General features: G+C 39.7%; 1 protein-coding gene across 1 annotated transcript in view; it reads right to left on the reverse strand.

Moving 5' to 3' along the window:
• The window catches only part of CSMD3 (CUB and Sushi multiple domains 3), a 483827-nt gene that overhangs the window by 152195 nt on the left and 315196 nt on the right, over positions 1-16436 (reverse strand). The window contains exon 28 of the mRNA XM_064154172.1: positions 133-324. Coding sequence (XP_064010242.1) covers positions 133-324 — 192 coding nt within the window. The remainder of the gene's footprint in view (positions 1-132; positions 325-16436) is intronic.

Consider the following 16436-nt stretch of genomic DNA (forward strand, 5'->3'; position numbering starts at 1 on the left):
CTACAGAGTAATTTATCAGATGGGCAGCGTTTGTATGGGTTTGTTCTTCAAAGAGAGTTCCTAGAGCAGTGTGGTCCTTTACACCAGAATGCCAACATTTTAGGAAATCACTACATGATTTTTTCTGCATACCTATACAGACTGGTGGGTTGGGTTGCCAGAAGTACCGATTTTCTACCTGAATGCAGGTTATTCTCTCATCTCCTTGCAATTCATAGCCAGGGTCACACTGAAAAATGACAGTGTCTCCAGGTTCTCGTCCATCCCCATTTCTAGTTCCATTCATGGGGACACCAGGGTCACGGCAAGCAGTAGCTACAGAGCCTGTCAGAGAAGGGAGGAAGGAAGGGAGGGAGGGAGGAATATAAGGAGGGAAGAAGGAAGAAAGGGAGGAAGGAAGGAAGAAAGGGAGGGAGGGAAGGGGGGGAGGAAGGGGGGGAGGGAGGAAGGGAAGGGGGGAGGAAGGGAGGGAGGGAGGGAGGGAGGGAGGGAGGGAGGGAGGGAGGGAGGGAGGGAGGGAGGGAGGGAGGGAGGGAGGGAGGGAGGGAGGGAGGGAGGGAGGGAGAAAGGGAGGGAGGAAGGAAGAAAGGGAGGGAGGAAGGGAGGGAGGAAGGAAGGGAAGGGAGGGAAGGGAGGGAAGGGAGGGAAGGGAGGGAAGGAAGGGAAGGAAATAAATTAATTAACCTTTTCAGTCCATTTTTGCTTCAGTACATTTTCCCAATCAGGAAAATCTGCAAATCCAAAATATTCTTACACACTTCTAAAATTGTAAGAAATCGTCCAGCAAGCTGCTGGGTCTCTACTACTACATTTTGTCATCTCCTTTCATTATTAAAAGTATCTGATTTTTAGTGTAATCTTTCTTTTTTGGAAAAAAAATCCATGGAACATTTTAATATGCAAAACTGAGAAAGGTGATTTCATAATACACAGAAAACTCAGCACATCAATTTTTATATGAATTATGGGAAAAAAAGAGGAACCACAATTTCATCTCATCTAACCATGCTTGTACACATCTTCAGTTCTCCATGATACTATAGTTATTAAATGTATGTATGCTGTAACATTTAGTAGTGAATTTGGAAGTGAATTTCACTGATCGCTCATAGCTATATCCTTGCACATGACATCTCTGATATTAAAACCATCACCTACACAAAAAAAAATGCACAGTAATTTAGTCTGAGAGAATATACAATCACGAATAATGCATAAGTATAGGTTATTACCAAGATGGCATAAAATTACAATGACCACAGGAGAAGTATGAGAGATTTCTAAGTATTTTCTTTCCTGGATTTAACATATTATGAGCAGCTTTTATGAACCAAAGTATATAAGCCTATGTGAAAAAAAAATAATCAATGTTTATGTAAGGAAATATTATTTTCTACTTATATTGTAGAACTGTAACATGTTATATGTATTACAAACAAACAACAAATGTCAAGAGTTGCCTGTGGAACTAGTCCCACTGAGCTCAGTAATCTGTGTAACATAAACACAAAGTGGCAGTAGTAAGATTTAATTCAGATACCCTGTTTCTGGGGAGCTAATACCAGCAGACAGTAATGCATTCAGATGAAATGTGCATGGCTTATATATTTACTATGCTTATGAGGAAGATATCTTGGGTTTAAAACCCTAAAAATACAAGCACCTTCCTTTCTTTTCAGGGCATAATAAAAGTGGTAAAAGAATTAGGTCTATAAAGTTATGGGGTGGTTTATGGGGTTGTTTTTCTACATAAGAAGTCTTGAGTACGGGGGAAGGAGGAAGAAATAAAAATATCCCCCCAAAAAAATCAACTATAATAATATATATATGTATTTATATATTACTGATTATTCCTCAAATATTGAATAGATATTTATTTTTCCTGTTAACTGTTGCAGAGTAAGTGCAAGGCAGTTACTTTTCATATATAATCACAGAAGCTTTTAAAAATTCTGCTTTAGACACAATGATCAGGACTCTGCTTTATATCCTTTGGCTGCTGGCTTTTAATTTAGAAAAAAAAAATCACTAAAATACAGGATTGCTAAATTTCAGTGCACTATACTAGCAAATCTTGCAACTGCTTCATACAAAAGAATACGATGTTGGAAGTAGATCATACAGGAACACAATTTCATCAAATATATGAAAAAGGTTCATATTTTGACCCAGGTTTGAAGCAATAAAGAAATCTTTAAGGTAAACTTGGGCTCAAGTAAGCAGAAAAATCAGACATATGTTATTTTTCATCTTCTGAGAACTCAGAATATACTGGATCCTTTGATTAGTATTAGCCAGTTAGAGCACTCCATATTGGAGAGAAATTGTGTTCTGCCCACTTAAATGTTACCTGCCTCGAATCCTGCCATAAACGAGAGAAACACTTCTGTGCCTTATTTGAAACATGATGAAATCAGTTCTGGGAGAATAGAGGCTGCCAGTCAACAGGTCATTTTGCTGTCCAAAGCAATAGAATGGTACTTATCTTGCACACAGCAGGGACTGTGTCTCCTATATTTCTGTAACTTTCTGAGTCTTATTTCCTTCTAATACTAAGTACTGACCGAATGCATCCAAGCACCAAGCCTGGTACCACACACCAGAGCAGGAAATGAATGACTGAAGTAGAGTTTACATTATCCCCAGTAGCCCTCCAAGGGGATCTTCCTGGTTGCCTCTGAATTTGCAGGGCCCACAGCTTCTGCAGGGCACAAAAAAAGAGTGTGCAACACAAAGTCTGGTACCTCAACTGTCCTGTTGTGCTAGTTTGAAGCAAGCTAGAATGTTTTGGTAAAAGAACTAGATAGTGGGCAGTGAAATGAAAAACAATTGTGTCTCCTTCTCTCATAGCCCTGCTGAGAGTTCTGGGAAGAAGAAGTAAACATTCTCCATTTTTTTCTTTCATTCTGCCTTTGCCTTCAGGCCTGGTCACATCTCATTAACCTTGCTCCTACTAACCTTGCTCCCTAACCTCTTGGCTGCACCTCTCTTCTTCCTGAGAACTGGGGTAAGGTTGAGAGGGCAAGGGGAGGTGTTGGGGTGGTTTGAGAGCCCCTCCTGGGGACTCAGGTTTCTGGGAGGGGAGTTGTGCTTCTGTATTGTTTATCCTTTGTATATTTCTGTATATAACTGTATATATTGTGAATAGCTGCTTGTATATTTGCTGCTGTAAAATAAATAGCTTCATTTATATTCCCAGAGGCCGTCTGAGTTAGCTGGGGCAATTCCAAAAGTATGTGTGTGTGGGGGGGGGGGGGCAGGTAAGAGCCCAAACCATCACACCTGTGCACTTGGGTACTAGTCTTTGCAAGCATGTAACTGTCAAGCATTAGTTCTATGCATGCTGTTGGCAGAAGAAAGCTTAAATCAAGCAGATTGTTCTGTCCTGAAAAAAAAAACCCTCACTAAGTAAGTTATAGACTTGTATTTGTTGATCTGTGTAGTTCCTTAGTGGGGATTTCACTGGCTGTCCACAGGCTCACAGAAACAGGCAAGGCACACCTTGTAAAATTGAATGAAATGATGGCAACTGCTGCAAAGTCCTTTGCAAGATGTGTGTATGGGAGGTTATTTAGTTATTTATTTCTCTGTTTGCCAGTGTATAACAAATAAAATTCCCATTTTGGTAATAGTATCCTGATAATAAATATCCAGTAAGGTTTTTATCCTCTAAATTTCTACTGAATTATATGTGCACACTTATGTATAAACAAACCTTTTATGTGAGCTTTCTGAGAGAACTCAGCCTGAAAAAAAAAGCATTAGAGAGCTTGACTAGCCATCTGTGAGGACAATTACTACCAGAAATGCAGAGAGTAAAGCTCTGCCTTGCAATCCCCATAACATCCTACGCTCGAGTATACATTTAACAAGATGGAAACTGAAGGAATCTGGAGGAAAAGCATCTACTGCCTGAAAATTACTTCTACACTAAGCAATATAGTCCAGAGATATGACTGGCATAGGGCAGAATGGTCTGTGCAGGAGCCAAGTTCCCCACAATGGAGGTCCAAGGAGCTGGAGACCAGAACTCCTACACCATTGCTTGGGAGCCTTGTGCTGTGCTGATATGGGGCTCCTAAGAATCATAGAATCACAGAATCAACCAGGTTGGAAGAGACCTCCAAGATCATCCAGTCCAACCTATCCCCCAGCCCTATCCAGTCAAGTAAACACATTTCTCAGATAAGGCAACTCAGGACCAGTAATACCAGTTTAGTGCATTCAGGACCCTCACACAGGGAGAGATTATTTTCATCACTAAACTTTTTTAAAGATGGAAAAAAAAGTAGAGTTTCTGAAAAATGTTTTAAGGAATGTACAGCTCACAGAAAGGCTTAAATTAAATTAATGTGCATAGCTTTGGCTTCAGGGCTCTTATTATTTTAGTAATTTTCTTTGACTTGTAGGAGAGTTATTAATCATTTAGGGAAAACAAGTGAACAGGCAAACAGCAACAACAAAAAAACCCACACCAAACTAAAGAAAGTTTGGCATGGGCCTGGCCCCTTTGTACTGAGCCCTTCTCAGCATTGTTGAGAGTGAGTGGGGGCAAAAGAAGGTTTCTGAACCTACAAACAGGCAAACGGGCATGGCTTACAGTTCAGGTGGTAACAGGAGAAGATTTCTGTTCCAGTTGCTGCTCCTGGTTTCTGCATTTTGGGGTGTTGGTCCATTCTGCTGGGCAGGCTATGGGTTGGGAAAGGTCACTGGCTTCTGTTGCTGCTTCTGCTTTTTGCTGTGCCTTTCTGCAAACAGGCTAAGGCAATTGTGCATCTTAGCATCTTATTAAACTCTATCTCGGGCCAGAGGGGTTTTTTTTTTGTCTTACTTTCCCCATCCCTGGAGGTGTTCACGCAAAGACTGGATGAAGCACTTAGTGCCATGGTCCAGTTGATTGGACAGGACAGGGTGCTAGGTTGGACTGGATGATGTTGGAGGTCTCTTCCAACCTGCTTGATTCTATGAACAAAAGACTGGGTGGGGCACTTAGTGCGATGGTCTGGTTGACTGGATAGGGCTGGGTGCTAGGCTGGACTGAATGAGCTTGGAAGTCTCTTCCAACCTGATTGATTCTATGAACAAAAGCCTGGATGAGGCACTTAGTGTCATGGTCTGGTTGACTGGATAGGGCTGGGTGCTAGATTGGACTGGATGAGCTTGGAGGTCTCTTCCAACCTGCTTGATTCTATGAATTTATGATTCCCTCTCATCTGTGTGTGGAGAGAGGGGGGCTTGTGAGACTGGGTGGTGGTAACCCAGGACACTAGAGATGCTAAGTCCTCTGTTATTAAATATTAACCACATTGCACAGAACCACAGAATCATTGAGGCTGGAAAGTTTGTATTGCATATGATTTTGTGTGAAACTCAGAGATTTACACTTCTGTGTTTCCAACAGCAAGGGTATGACCAGTAATGATAAGTTTTGGAATGCCTACCTGATAATTCAAATTGGAAAACAAACTACTTCACCAGCTGCATCCTTAAATATCATATTGGTGCTATTCTATTCAGAATTTGTATCCAGACTATTTTATGCATGGCATTGATTATGAATGAAACTTATTTAGTAGCAATTGTTCAGTGAACTTGCTTTTACAGTCTTGTTTACATTGTAACCTGGTATAGTCTCTCACATTTTTTGTGGGGGAAACAGGGGAGATTAAGTTTGTTCTTAATGGACCTTATCGGATTTTACTGTCAGATGCACTTTTTTTCTGTGGCAGACACAGGTTTAATAGGATAAGCTAATTTTCTTTTTTTGTTACTGTTTTTTCCTGTTGCCAATTTAAATGAGTTGTTAAAATGCACTTTGTTCAAGCCATTTGAAGTACAACACTGATCTTACCACATTTTACTGGACAAAGTTAGCTGCCTTCCCCCCCCCCCCCCCCGGGTTCATAAGTAGATACTTTTTCCTCTTCTTTTTTTTTTTTTCATAAGAACTCTTCAGATCTGAAGAGTTATCCCTTAAGCATTTGTTCACAGCTTTGGCACCAAGTATGAAACCCAGCCCCAAATAAATTAATTGACATATGGTTTCAGATAATTGCTGGAACTCGGCATAAATGGATACTGTGACAATATGTAATCATGCTGGCAACACATTCCAGCTGGGGAGAAGTGGTTTGAAAATCTTGATTTCATTTAGATTGCATGTATTGGGGGTTAAGGGGTTTTTGGGGAACTGTGTCCAGTTCTGGGCCCCTCAATTCAAGAGAGATATTGAGGTGTTGGAACATGTCCAGAGAAGGGCAACAAGGCTGGTGAAGGGCCTGGAACACAACCCTATGAGGAGAGGCTGAGGGAGCTGGGGGTGTGCAGCCTGGACAAGAGGAGGCTCAGGGCAGACCTCATTGCTGTCTACAACTACCTGAGGGGAGGCTGTAGCCAGGTGGGGTTGGTCTCTTCTTCCAGACAACCAGCAATAGAATAAGGGGACACAGTCTCAAGTTGTGCCAGAGGAGGTCTAGGCTGGATGTTAGGAGGAAGTTGTTGTCAGAGAGAGTGATTGGCATTGGAATGGGCTGCCCAGGGAGGTGGTGGAGTCACTATCCCTGGAGGTGTCAAGATAAGACTGGATGAGGCACTCAGTGCCATGGTTCAGTTGATTATCTAGGGCTGGGTGCTAGGTTGGACTGGCTGATCTTGGAGGTCTCTTCCAACCTGGATGATTCTATGATTCTATAGGGTTCTTTTAAGCTTTTTATATCAGTTTTACCCCTATTTCAGAAGACATATTTCACTATGCATGCATATGAATACAGAGAGATAGAAATCCCTTCTCAGAAATAAACAATCACCAGACCTTGGACTACACACATGCACTGAAAAAAATCTTACCAATTTTCACTCATATTTTAATACTATTCCTACTGAAAAGATCATTAAGATAATCTGAGTGAAAATACCTATGGTTAATTTTATTCTTTATAGAACAACATGGAACCTGTCTGTGTTGCAAGTGTTAAGGATGCAGTTGTGGAACAGAAAACAACCTGTCTGTGTTGCAAGTGTTAAGGATGCAGTTGTGGAACAGAAAACAACCTGTCTGTGTTGCAAGTGTTAAGGATGCAGTTGTGGAACAGAAAACAACCTGTCTGTGTTGCAAGTGTTAAGGATGCAGTTGTGGAACAGAAAACAACCTGTCTGTGTTGCAAGTGTTAAGGATGCAGTTGTGGAACAGAAAACAACCTGTCTGTGTTGCAAGTGTTAAGGATGCAGTTGTGGAACAGAAAACAACCTGTCTGTGTTGCAAGTGTTAAGGATGCAGTTGTGGAACAGAAAACAACCTGTCTGTGTTGCAAGTGTTAAGGATGCAGTTGTGGAACAGAAAACAACCTGTCTGTGTTGCAAGTGTTAAGGATGCAGTTGTGGAACAGAAAACAACCTGTCTCTGTTGCAAGTGTTAAGGATACAGTTGTGGAACAGAGAACAGCCCTGCTGACTCGCTTTGCCCTTAACTTCTCACTATGGGTGAACTGAAATCGTCCAAAGAGGGAGAGGGAAGATTGCTCCTGTCATAAAAGTTTGCTCTTTTATCTGAAGTATTAGTTTTTGTTTACTTTCTGCTTTAATTTTTTTGGTACTGTAATTGAACCATTTGGAACCAATGCAGAATTGACATCATTAATTGGTAACACTCTGTCCACACAATTCAATATCATTACTCTTACCTTTGTCAAGATAACTACCTAAGAAAGCATTACGCTATGGTAATGTGCAAAAACTACAGAACACTTCCAGGAAACAGCTTCTTTTTTTCTTTCTAGCCTCATCATGTAGATTACACTTTCCCAAAACAATAATAGGAATATAAAGAAGTAAAAAGATCTCATCCTTATTTGCTTTTTCCTTTAAAACATATTAAAATTCCTCTATGTTTCACCAAAATAATTAATGTAAACCTCAGCAGATAAATGTACCAATTGCACTGCAGTTCTGCATAAGACTGAAAAAAACCCTACAGAAAACCCCAAACAGCTGTTGAATAATTAATGCAGATCATAGAATCATAGAATCAATCAGGTTGGAAGAGATCTCCAAGCTCATTCAGTCCAACCTATCACCCAGTCCTGTCCAATTAACTAGACCAAGTGTCTCATCCAGTCTTTTTTTGAACACCTCCTAATTTTCAGGGTGAAAACTCCATCAGACAGTTGTGGTTGGGGAGATGCTTCTTCATACGTAGAAGACAAAAAGTAGCAAGCCCTGAACTCATGCAGTTTTGCTCACTTTTTTTATACTAATGGAAATGCAAGGAAGGGAAATCTTAATTGAAACCACATTCCTCATGCAATCAATCAGGGCTCCTAGTTTTGGTCCCAAAGGAGCTTCAAGAAGCAAACAGTATTATTAAGCCTAGGCTATTTATGATCAGGCTTCCTTATCCCCTCATTCTCAGATTTACTAGTGTGACTAAATCATACAATTGTGTATCAAACTGTAATACTCTTCTATTGTTATTTTAGAAAGACAGCTGTTACATAAATCAGTGTAAGCTGTATACATTTGACAATATTCTTACTAACACAAAAATAATGGAAATTAAAATACATGCCTCTAAATCTTCAAATTACCTTAGCAAGAACAGCTTCAGAAGATTGCTTAAACATACTCCCCTAAAGAAACATTTTGCTGTCTTGTGCACTATTTTGATCAATAATTAACTTTAAAGAATGGAAACCAAGGAGGAAAAAAAATGTTTAGGAAGTTAGAGAATCTTTCCTGAAATAGAAAAGTGGTTTCATGTGTAATATTATGCTTCTACCTAAAGATATCTTTGCACTTTCTAGGTTGTTATGTTTGTAGAGACAGTTACAGAGGTCTGTAATAGATTTTGCTTGCAAGTAAAATAACACACCATCAGATTTACAAACTTTATCTGAGAAACCTAAAGTGCAGTGTCAAGTAGTGGTATTGCTTTAACAGGAAGCACATCAGCAGGCTTTTCAGATTCAAAGAATAGGCTTCATGCATATGGAATTGAAGTACGAACTTAAAACATTAATCTGCAACACATGACATTCCCAAATTGGAACTAAATCAGCTTGAGTTCTCCGAAATGCCATATCACAAGTCAGACAAAGTCTATTTTAAACTCTAAATCTGTAAATTTAGGGCGAGTAGGCTTTGCTTTGATGTAAGTCACAAGGGTTTGGCCAAACTGCGTTGCACGGGATTTAAAGCAAGGAAGTTCAAACTTCAATATAATTAGAAGAAGGGAAATTTTTGGTGACATGACAAAGAGGAACACTTATTTATCATTTCAAAAGGACTTACAAATTAACCTAATTCTTTCAATACTCCCTTTCTGCTTTCAGCTAGCCATATCAAATCTTCAGGTCAGCTTCAGGTACAGCCCATTACTAATGTGTTTTACATGGAAGCGTTAACTTGTAGCGTTTGCTTACATGACATAGACATATTTACTACTGAACTAAGAAGTAACAGCTACTGAGCAGTCAATGCAAGTCAGAAATCTGCATCAGGAATGATGTTTTTGTCATTGAAAGACTCCTCAGTTAGGAATTTAATCCTTTTACTAAGATCTGCTACTTAGAAGAAAGGCAACAGCTAACAGAAGGAAAACAACTTACTTAACGGTTTCTCTCTTTTAAGCCTCTTGAGGATAAAACCAAACACCACCAAAAATCAGCAAATATAAAGCAAACAAACCTCACTCCTCCCACCCCATCAAAAATAAACAAAAGAACAACAACAGAAAATAAAAGCAAAAGGAAAATGCACCACATCAACACTATCCTCAGCAAAAGCACAACAAAAACATTGGGCTAAATTTAGAAGTGTAAATACTCACAGTGATTTGTGCTAGGAAAATAGTCATCTTAAAACCTCCAAATACAAAGGACTCCTCTCAGAGCTCAAAGTAATCAGCAAACCAGGGTATGAAAACATTTAAGATGAAAAGCTGGTTCTGCTATGGAACTGGCATGAGGAAGAATAAATCCTATCATACTGACTTGAGAAAAGTGAAGTTATGTTAGAGAGTGATCTCTATACAAGCTGGAAGCATGTCATGGAGGGCTGATAGGCTACACCTGTTTACCTATCAAAAGGGACACAACAGACCTTGCGCGATAAAGTCTGGCCTGCCCAGGGCCCAGGCTGTGTAAAGCGGTTGTGTGAGCCCATGAGTTTAGCTCATGGCTTACCAGGTACAAGGCATGTGCTCTCCCCATATCTGGTGGGCAAGTCTGTGGCCCTTGCCTATTGTGGTATGCTTTTGTTAAGTGCCAAGCTGATTGGTTATTCTGGTGGCCAAGGGGCCATTGATCTCTGCCCACATCTGATAAATAGGAGGTACACAGGTAAACAAAGTGCTTGCTTGCTCACTCTCATGATTTGGCTCACTACTTGCCACTCTGTGCCTGTATTGCCTGCCTTTCTCTACCGAGCTCAGTCTCCCGTGCATCTGTGCACCCTATTGCACATCTGCTGCCTTATTATTGCCTGCTAAACTCCACCGCTGTGAGTTACCACGAGCAGACCCTGGATGCCAGCATGCAATCAGCCTGTGTGGCCAGCTTGACATTGTGCTGAGACCCTACAGCATCCTGCCCTCTGCACCTGAAGGTCAGTATCACAGTATCACCAAGGTTGGAAGAGACCTCACAGATCGTCAAGTCCAACCCTTTACCACAGGTCCTGCCTAGAATCCCTGCGCATATACACAGATCATCCAGAAGAAGCCAGAAGAACAAGGTCAGAGATTGTCTGCATCCTTTCCCCAGAAGACGGGAGGATTCAAGCCTCGAGGTCCAACAAGACAGAGACCACTGAAAGCATTTGGGCAGTGCCTGGACTATGGCTAAGCCCCTCGAGGGTAATAAAAATAATCTGTGAGTAAATGCTTAAATGCCTCTTTGTAATTCTCTGCTGCCTTCTGCCATAAGTAGAAAGAGCTTGAGCCCATCTACTGGGCAAATGGCATATTGACCCCAGGCAGCATATTGACCACGGGGATTCCCTCTGTTTATTGTTTAAATGTTTGCTAGGTAATAATAGTTCTGTTTGGTGTTATTCATAGAATGACTTCCATAACCCTGTTAACAAACAAATATTAATATTAAAATTTAGTGGCATAGTAAATGATATATTTTTATAAAATATCATCTGACATCAACTGATTTCCCCCTTCTGCAACAAAGCAACACTGAAAATGAAGAGAGCTGAATTCCATATATCCATTATCAAAATAAATTCTGGTTAAGCATGTAAAAAACAGAGCTCTCTGATGCTGAAAAATTAAAATTAAAAAAAAAAAGAACCAAAAAAGAGGGTGCTAAGTGTTGAGAAATATTGTTCAGTCTGTCTTGTATACGTCTTTCTTTGAACAAAAAAAAATCCAAACAAACAAACCCCAAAATCAAACAATAAACCTAAACCAAACAAATAAAACCCAAACAAACAAACAAAACCCCAGCCAAACAACAGACAAAAGATGAAAGAAAGGAAATTTAGAAGCCGGTGTGACCATGAATATACTCAACATAAATACAGAGAGCTGACTTGTATGCATTTAATCACTAAATATAATCAAAATAAGTAATATCACACATTGTAATTCAGGGCCGGAAATTACAGTATCACAGTATCACCAAGGTTGGAAGAGACCTCACAGATCATCAAGTCCAACCCTTTACCACAGAGCTCAAGGCTAGACCATGGCACCAAGTGCCACGTCCAATCCTGCCTTGAACAGCTCCAGGGACGGCGACTCCACCACCTCCCCGGGCAGCCCATTCCAGTGTCCAATGACTCTCTCAGGGAAGAACTTTCTCTTCACCTCCAGCCTAAATTTTCCCTGGTGTAGCTTGAGGCTGTGTCCTCTCGTTCTGGTGCTGGCCAGAGAAGAGAGCAACCTCCTCCTGGCCACAACCACCCTTCAGGTAGTTGTAGACAGCAATAAGATCTCCCCTGAGCCTCCTCTTCTCCAGGCTAACCAATCCCAGCTCCCTCAGCCTCTCCTCGTAGGGCTGTGCTCAAGGCCTCTCCCCAGCCTCGTCGCCCTTCTCTGGACATGCTCAAGCATCTCAACGTCCCTTTTAAACTGGGGGGCCCAGAACTCAACACAGTACTCAAGGTGTGGTCTAACCAGTGCAGAGTACAGGGGCAGAATGACCTCCCTGCTCCTGCTGACCACACCATTCCTGATGCAGGCCAGGATGCCATTGGCTCTCTTGGCCACCTGGGCACACTGCTGGCTCATGTTCAGGCAGGTATCAATCAGCACCCCCAGATCCCTCTCTGTTTGGCTGCTCTCCAGCCACTCCGACCCCAGCCTGTAGGTCTGCATGGGGTTACTATTGTCAAGTTTAAGTCATCCAGGTAGGTATTTAGCAGAAGTTCTCTAGGCCTTTTCTGTAATCTAAAGAGACAAGTAACTCCAAAAGACTGTTTACCCAACCTCAAAATAAGGAGGGCAAACTGTATTTTGATGACAGGGTAATTTCAAACATTTTTTTTAAGGTATATCCTGTTATATATTAAATTACTTTCACATGATATGAAATTCTGCTAGAATATCTATTTCCAAAACCCCTCCCAGATACTCAAAATATGTTTACAGGTTAATTCTGCACTGGCTGCCTAATAATTCACCTTGTGCGCTGTTTGATTAGTCAGAAATGTGACTGCGCAGTTAGGGCCAAGGAGAATGCAGTCAGCAATGCTGAGTGACTCAGTGAAGCAGCTATTAAGGATGAAGTAATGGCCTATGAGAGAGGAATACAGATCCTTCCTTTCTGCATAAATGATAGATGGCACTTGAACTGTTGAAGCTAGCAGAGAGGAAGCTTTTCTGACATACCAAAGGCCCTTGAAATCTATGGAAATAATCTCATCAATTTCAGTAGGATCTGATATTATACACTTCATGCATATTAAAGGGATAAACCCCCAAGAGATTATTTTAAGCACACATGATTATTATCACCCAATTTTTACACTTTAATGTAGCCACTTAACTTTTTTTCAGTCATGTGTCTTTTCCTCTTTCAGCTACAACTTTCAGCTTGGTGATATGAAGCAGCAGCAGCTGAAGAAAATGTTTTAATAAGCTTAACACTTCTGTCTGACCCTGATACATACAGTTCATGTCTCTGGCAAGTGCACACTTGTGTCCTTCTCTTTCTTCACTTTTCTTGAAAGCTTAATTTCTCACTTTACTGACCAAATGAAGTTGCTGCTGATTCCATTGGTGGTTTTCCAGTATGCATTTGATTCTACGTGCTTTGGCTCTGACAGTTCAGAGAAAATATGCAGCAACAGGTACTTCATCTTTGCATATTGCTTGTGGCTTGTTGTCAACCTCTCATTCTTTTAAGGGAAGACAGATGCCACTTGTTTCTACTTGCATTATTCAATCTGTTCATCCCATTTAGACATTTTCCAAAATCATGACAGTGGTGGAGAGCACAGAAGCCTGAGCTCCTTTATTTCATCTCAAATCAACTGTTTTTTCTTCTGCCTCACAGAGTAACACACAGTTCTACTAACAGAGGAAATTTATCCTTGACAATCAACACATTCTGCACTGTTCCTTAAAAATTCATCATTAAAAAAAAAAAGTTTCCTTCATATTAATTATCTACAGAAAGAGCCTAAAAATGTTACAATCATGAAAGTAATTCTGCTATTTCAGATAACAACATCTCTTTTTTTTTTAACCTCAAAAAAAGCCAACCAAACAAAAAGAAATAAGCAAAACATACTAATTGAGGCAAAGGACAAGAAAGTTTTTCCTTCTCTCTCTTTTCCTTCCCATTCCCCAAATGTTGCAAAATTATGTTCAATTTAAATGCCATGTAAAGGATTATGTTGGGCAGCCCTAGATAGAGACAATTCTAACAGTACTACCTGTAAATAGCATAATACTAATTAAATTAATATGGTTTTCTACTATTTATATAACATTTCAGGTTCTCTAGGCTTTCTGTCCATCACTCCTTCACCTCTCTTTGATATGGTGAAGAATGCTGTCTAATCTGTAATTCATATGATGCAAATTAATTTTCTGTATATAGAATCAGAGAATCAACCAGGTTGGAAGAGACCTCCAAGATCATCCAGTACAACCTAGCACCCAGCCCTAGACAATCAACCAGACCATAGCACTAAGTGCCTCATCCAGTCTTGTCTTGAACACCTCCAAGGATGGCAACTCGACCACCTCCCTGGGCAGCCCATTCCAATGCCAATCACTCTCTCTGGGAAGAACTTCCTCCTAACAGCCAGCCTAGACCTCCCCCAGCACAATTTCAGACTGTGTCCCCTTGTTCTGTTGCTGGTTGCCTGGGAGAAGACACCACCCCTACCTGGTTACAGCCTCCCTTCAAGTAGTTGTAGACAGTAATGAGGTCCCCCCTGAGCCTCCTCTTCTCCAGGCTAAACAACTCCAGGATTTTATATATATATATATACACACATACATACATATATATATAAATATACTTGGTTAATTGTAAAGTAGTTGAATCCAAATGATACTTTGTTATCAATGATGAATATTTTAAACCCATTAAATAAATGGCAGGCGCAGAATTGTGTATAAACAGTTGAAATGAGATTTTAAAAGGTATAAGAAAATTATAAGAAGTTTAATCCACTTTTCAGAGACTTTTTTAGTTTAAAGCTTAAGAGAATAATATTAAAAATTATAATTCATTCACAGTTTTATAAAGGTTGCAATACAACATATCTGTTGTCATTGAATAACATTCCTCTTGAAGTAAAAGACCAAATAACCTAGTTAAATAATCATACCCCATTTTCATGAAGTGGCAAGGGAAAATAAAAGTAGATACCTCCCATGTGAGAGCTTTCTGTTTGTTAATTACATTGTAGGTAAAGTATGCAGACACCATCTGTTTCACTCAGACAGGTTATATGCTCAGAGAAGGTATATGAAAGCTTGAAACAAAGTCTAATAGAATCATCTTTCTCTTTCTTTCATCTCCACAAATATACTTATTTTCTGGTTAGTAAAGTAATATGTCCATCAGCAATAGTTTTGTAACCATTTATAGCTTTCAAAAGAATACACAAAATCTTAATTTAGGTGAAAAAAAAAAAAACTAAACCCAAAAAAACAACAACAAAACATCAAACAAAACAAACCAAAAAAAGTCTGTCATTCTAATTAGGATTATATATCCAAACAGTACAATAGGAAGAGTATCAAGTATTTGAGAAGAATCACAGTGATTGTATGAATTTGGACAGAAGAGTAAAGGAAATAGGCAGTAACACTTCATGGATCCTTTAAATTGTTATCATTAGATCTCAATGGACTGCAAGAGCATGGAGAATTAAATAAAATATCTCTCCTTTCAGATTAAATTCTAAAACCTCTTTTTAGATACAGCACTGGAAGTACATCAGTTGCTGCTTTATGGTTTTACTACCACGTCCCATACAGTTTTCCTTGCAACTTCAGTCTTAGTCTACACCAATCTTTTATTTCCACTCACCCTAAATAAGTAGCTGAATAAGTTCAGTGGGTAATGCTCTCCCCATGCCCTGTTTGGCCTCAGAATTAAATAAAGGAGATATGTGAGGCTCCCAAACTGACTCTTAAAGGGGTTAAGATAATAAAAATATCTTAGAGCTAAAGGATTAATAACTCTCTTTGTCACTTTCAATCAGCAGATGGAGTAGAAGCATTCTTTCACTTAACACTAAGTATCTTTTACTTTCTCTCCTCATTCACATACTTCACTCTTCATTCAAATTACTGTATGCACACATGTATGTTTGTCATACACATAGAAAGAAGGAAGGTAGGGGAAAATAAGGCCTGAATACAATTCACCAAACACAGGGAGCACAACAAAGTAAATAATATTATCATTAGGAATGTCTGTGTCAATTAACGTTAGAAACATCACTGCTTTTAGACAAAATGATGATGTTAGAACAGATCTTGCTAATCTTGAACAAATACATATAAATTTCTCTGACCACACACACACAAAAAAAAGTCCAAATGGACCTCAGTCAATAATTTATTCTGTATCAGTTCTAAAACTGTCTAAAGAGATTTAATAGCAGTTAAGTCACTGTTTAGGTTTGTCATCACGCTGCCTGTAATAAGATGAAATAGCGCTAGAAGGCAAAAGGGAGAAGGACACTGCTGTTCTCATTGTGCTATTTCCTGTTTCATCCTGTATGAGAACAGCAGGAAAGAAAACTGCACAGATGTCTCTGAAGACAATAACTTTAGAAAAGGATGGAGCCTTCAACATGCCTACATCATCACCTTTGTGAAAAACACTAGTCATAATGACAAGCATTGTCACCGCTAAAACTGCCCTTGAAACAAAGACAAATCAGCAAAGGACATGAATTTGTCATATATTTTTTTAAACTAAAAATACAACTTCACAACAAATATGTGTCATACATTCAGG

This window comes from Pogoniulus pusillus, chromosome 14 (genome assembly GCF_015220805.1).
Source record: "Pogoniulus pusillus isolate bPogPus1 chromosome 14, bPogPus1.pri, whole genome shotgun sequence".
Lineage (NCBI taxonomy): Eukaryota > Metazoa > Chordata > Aves > Piciformes > Lybiidae > Pogoniulus > Pogoniulus pusillus.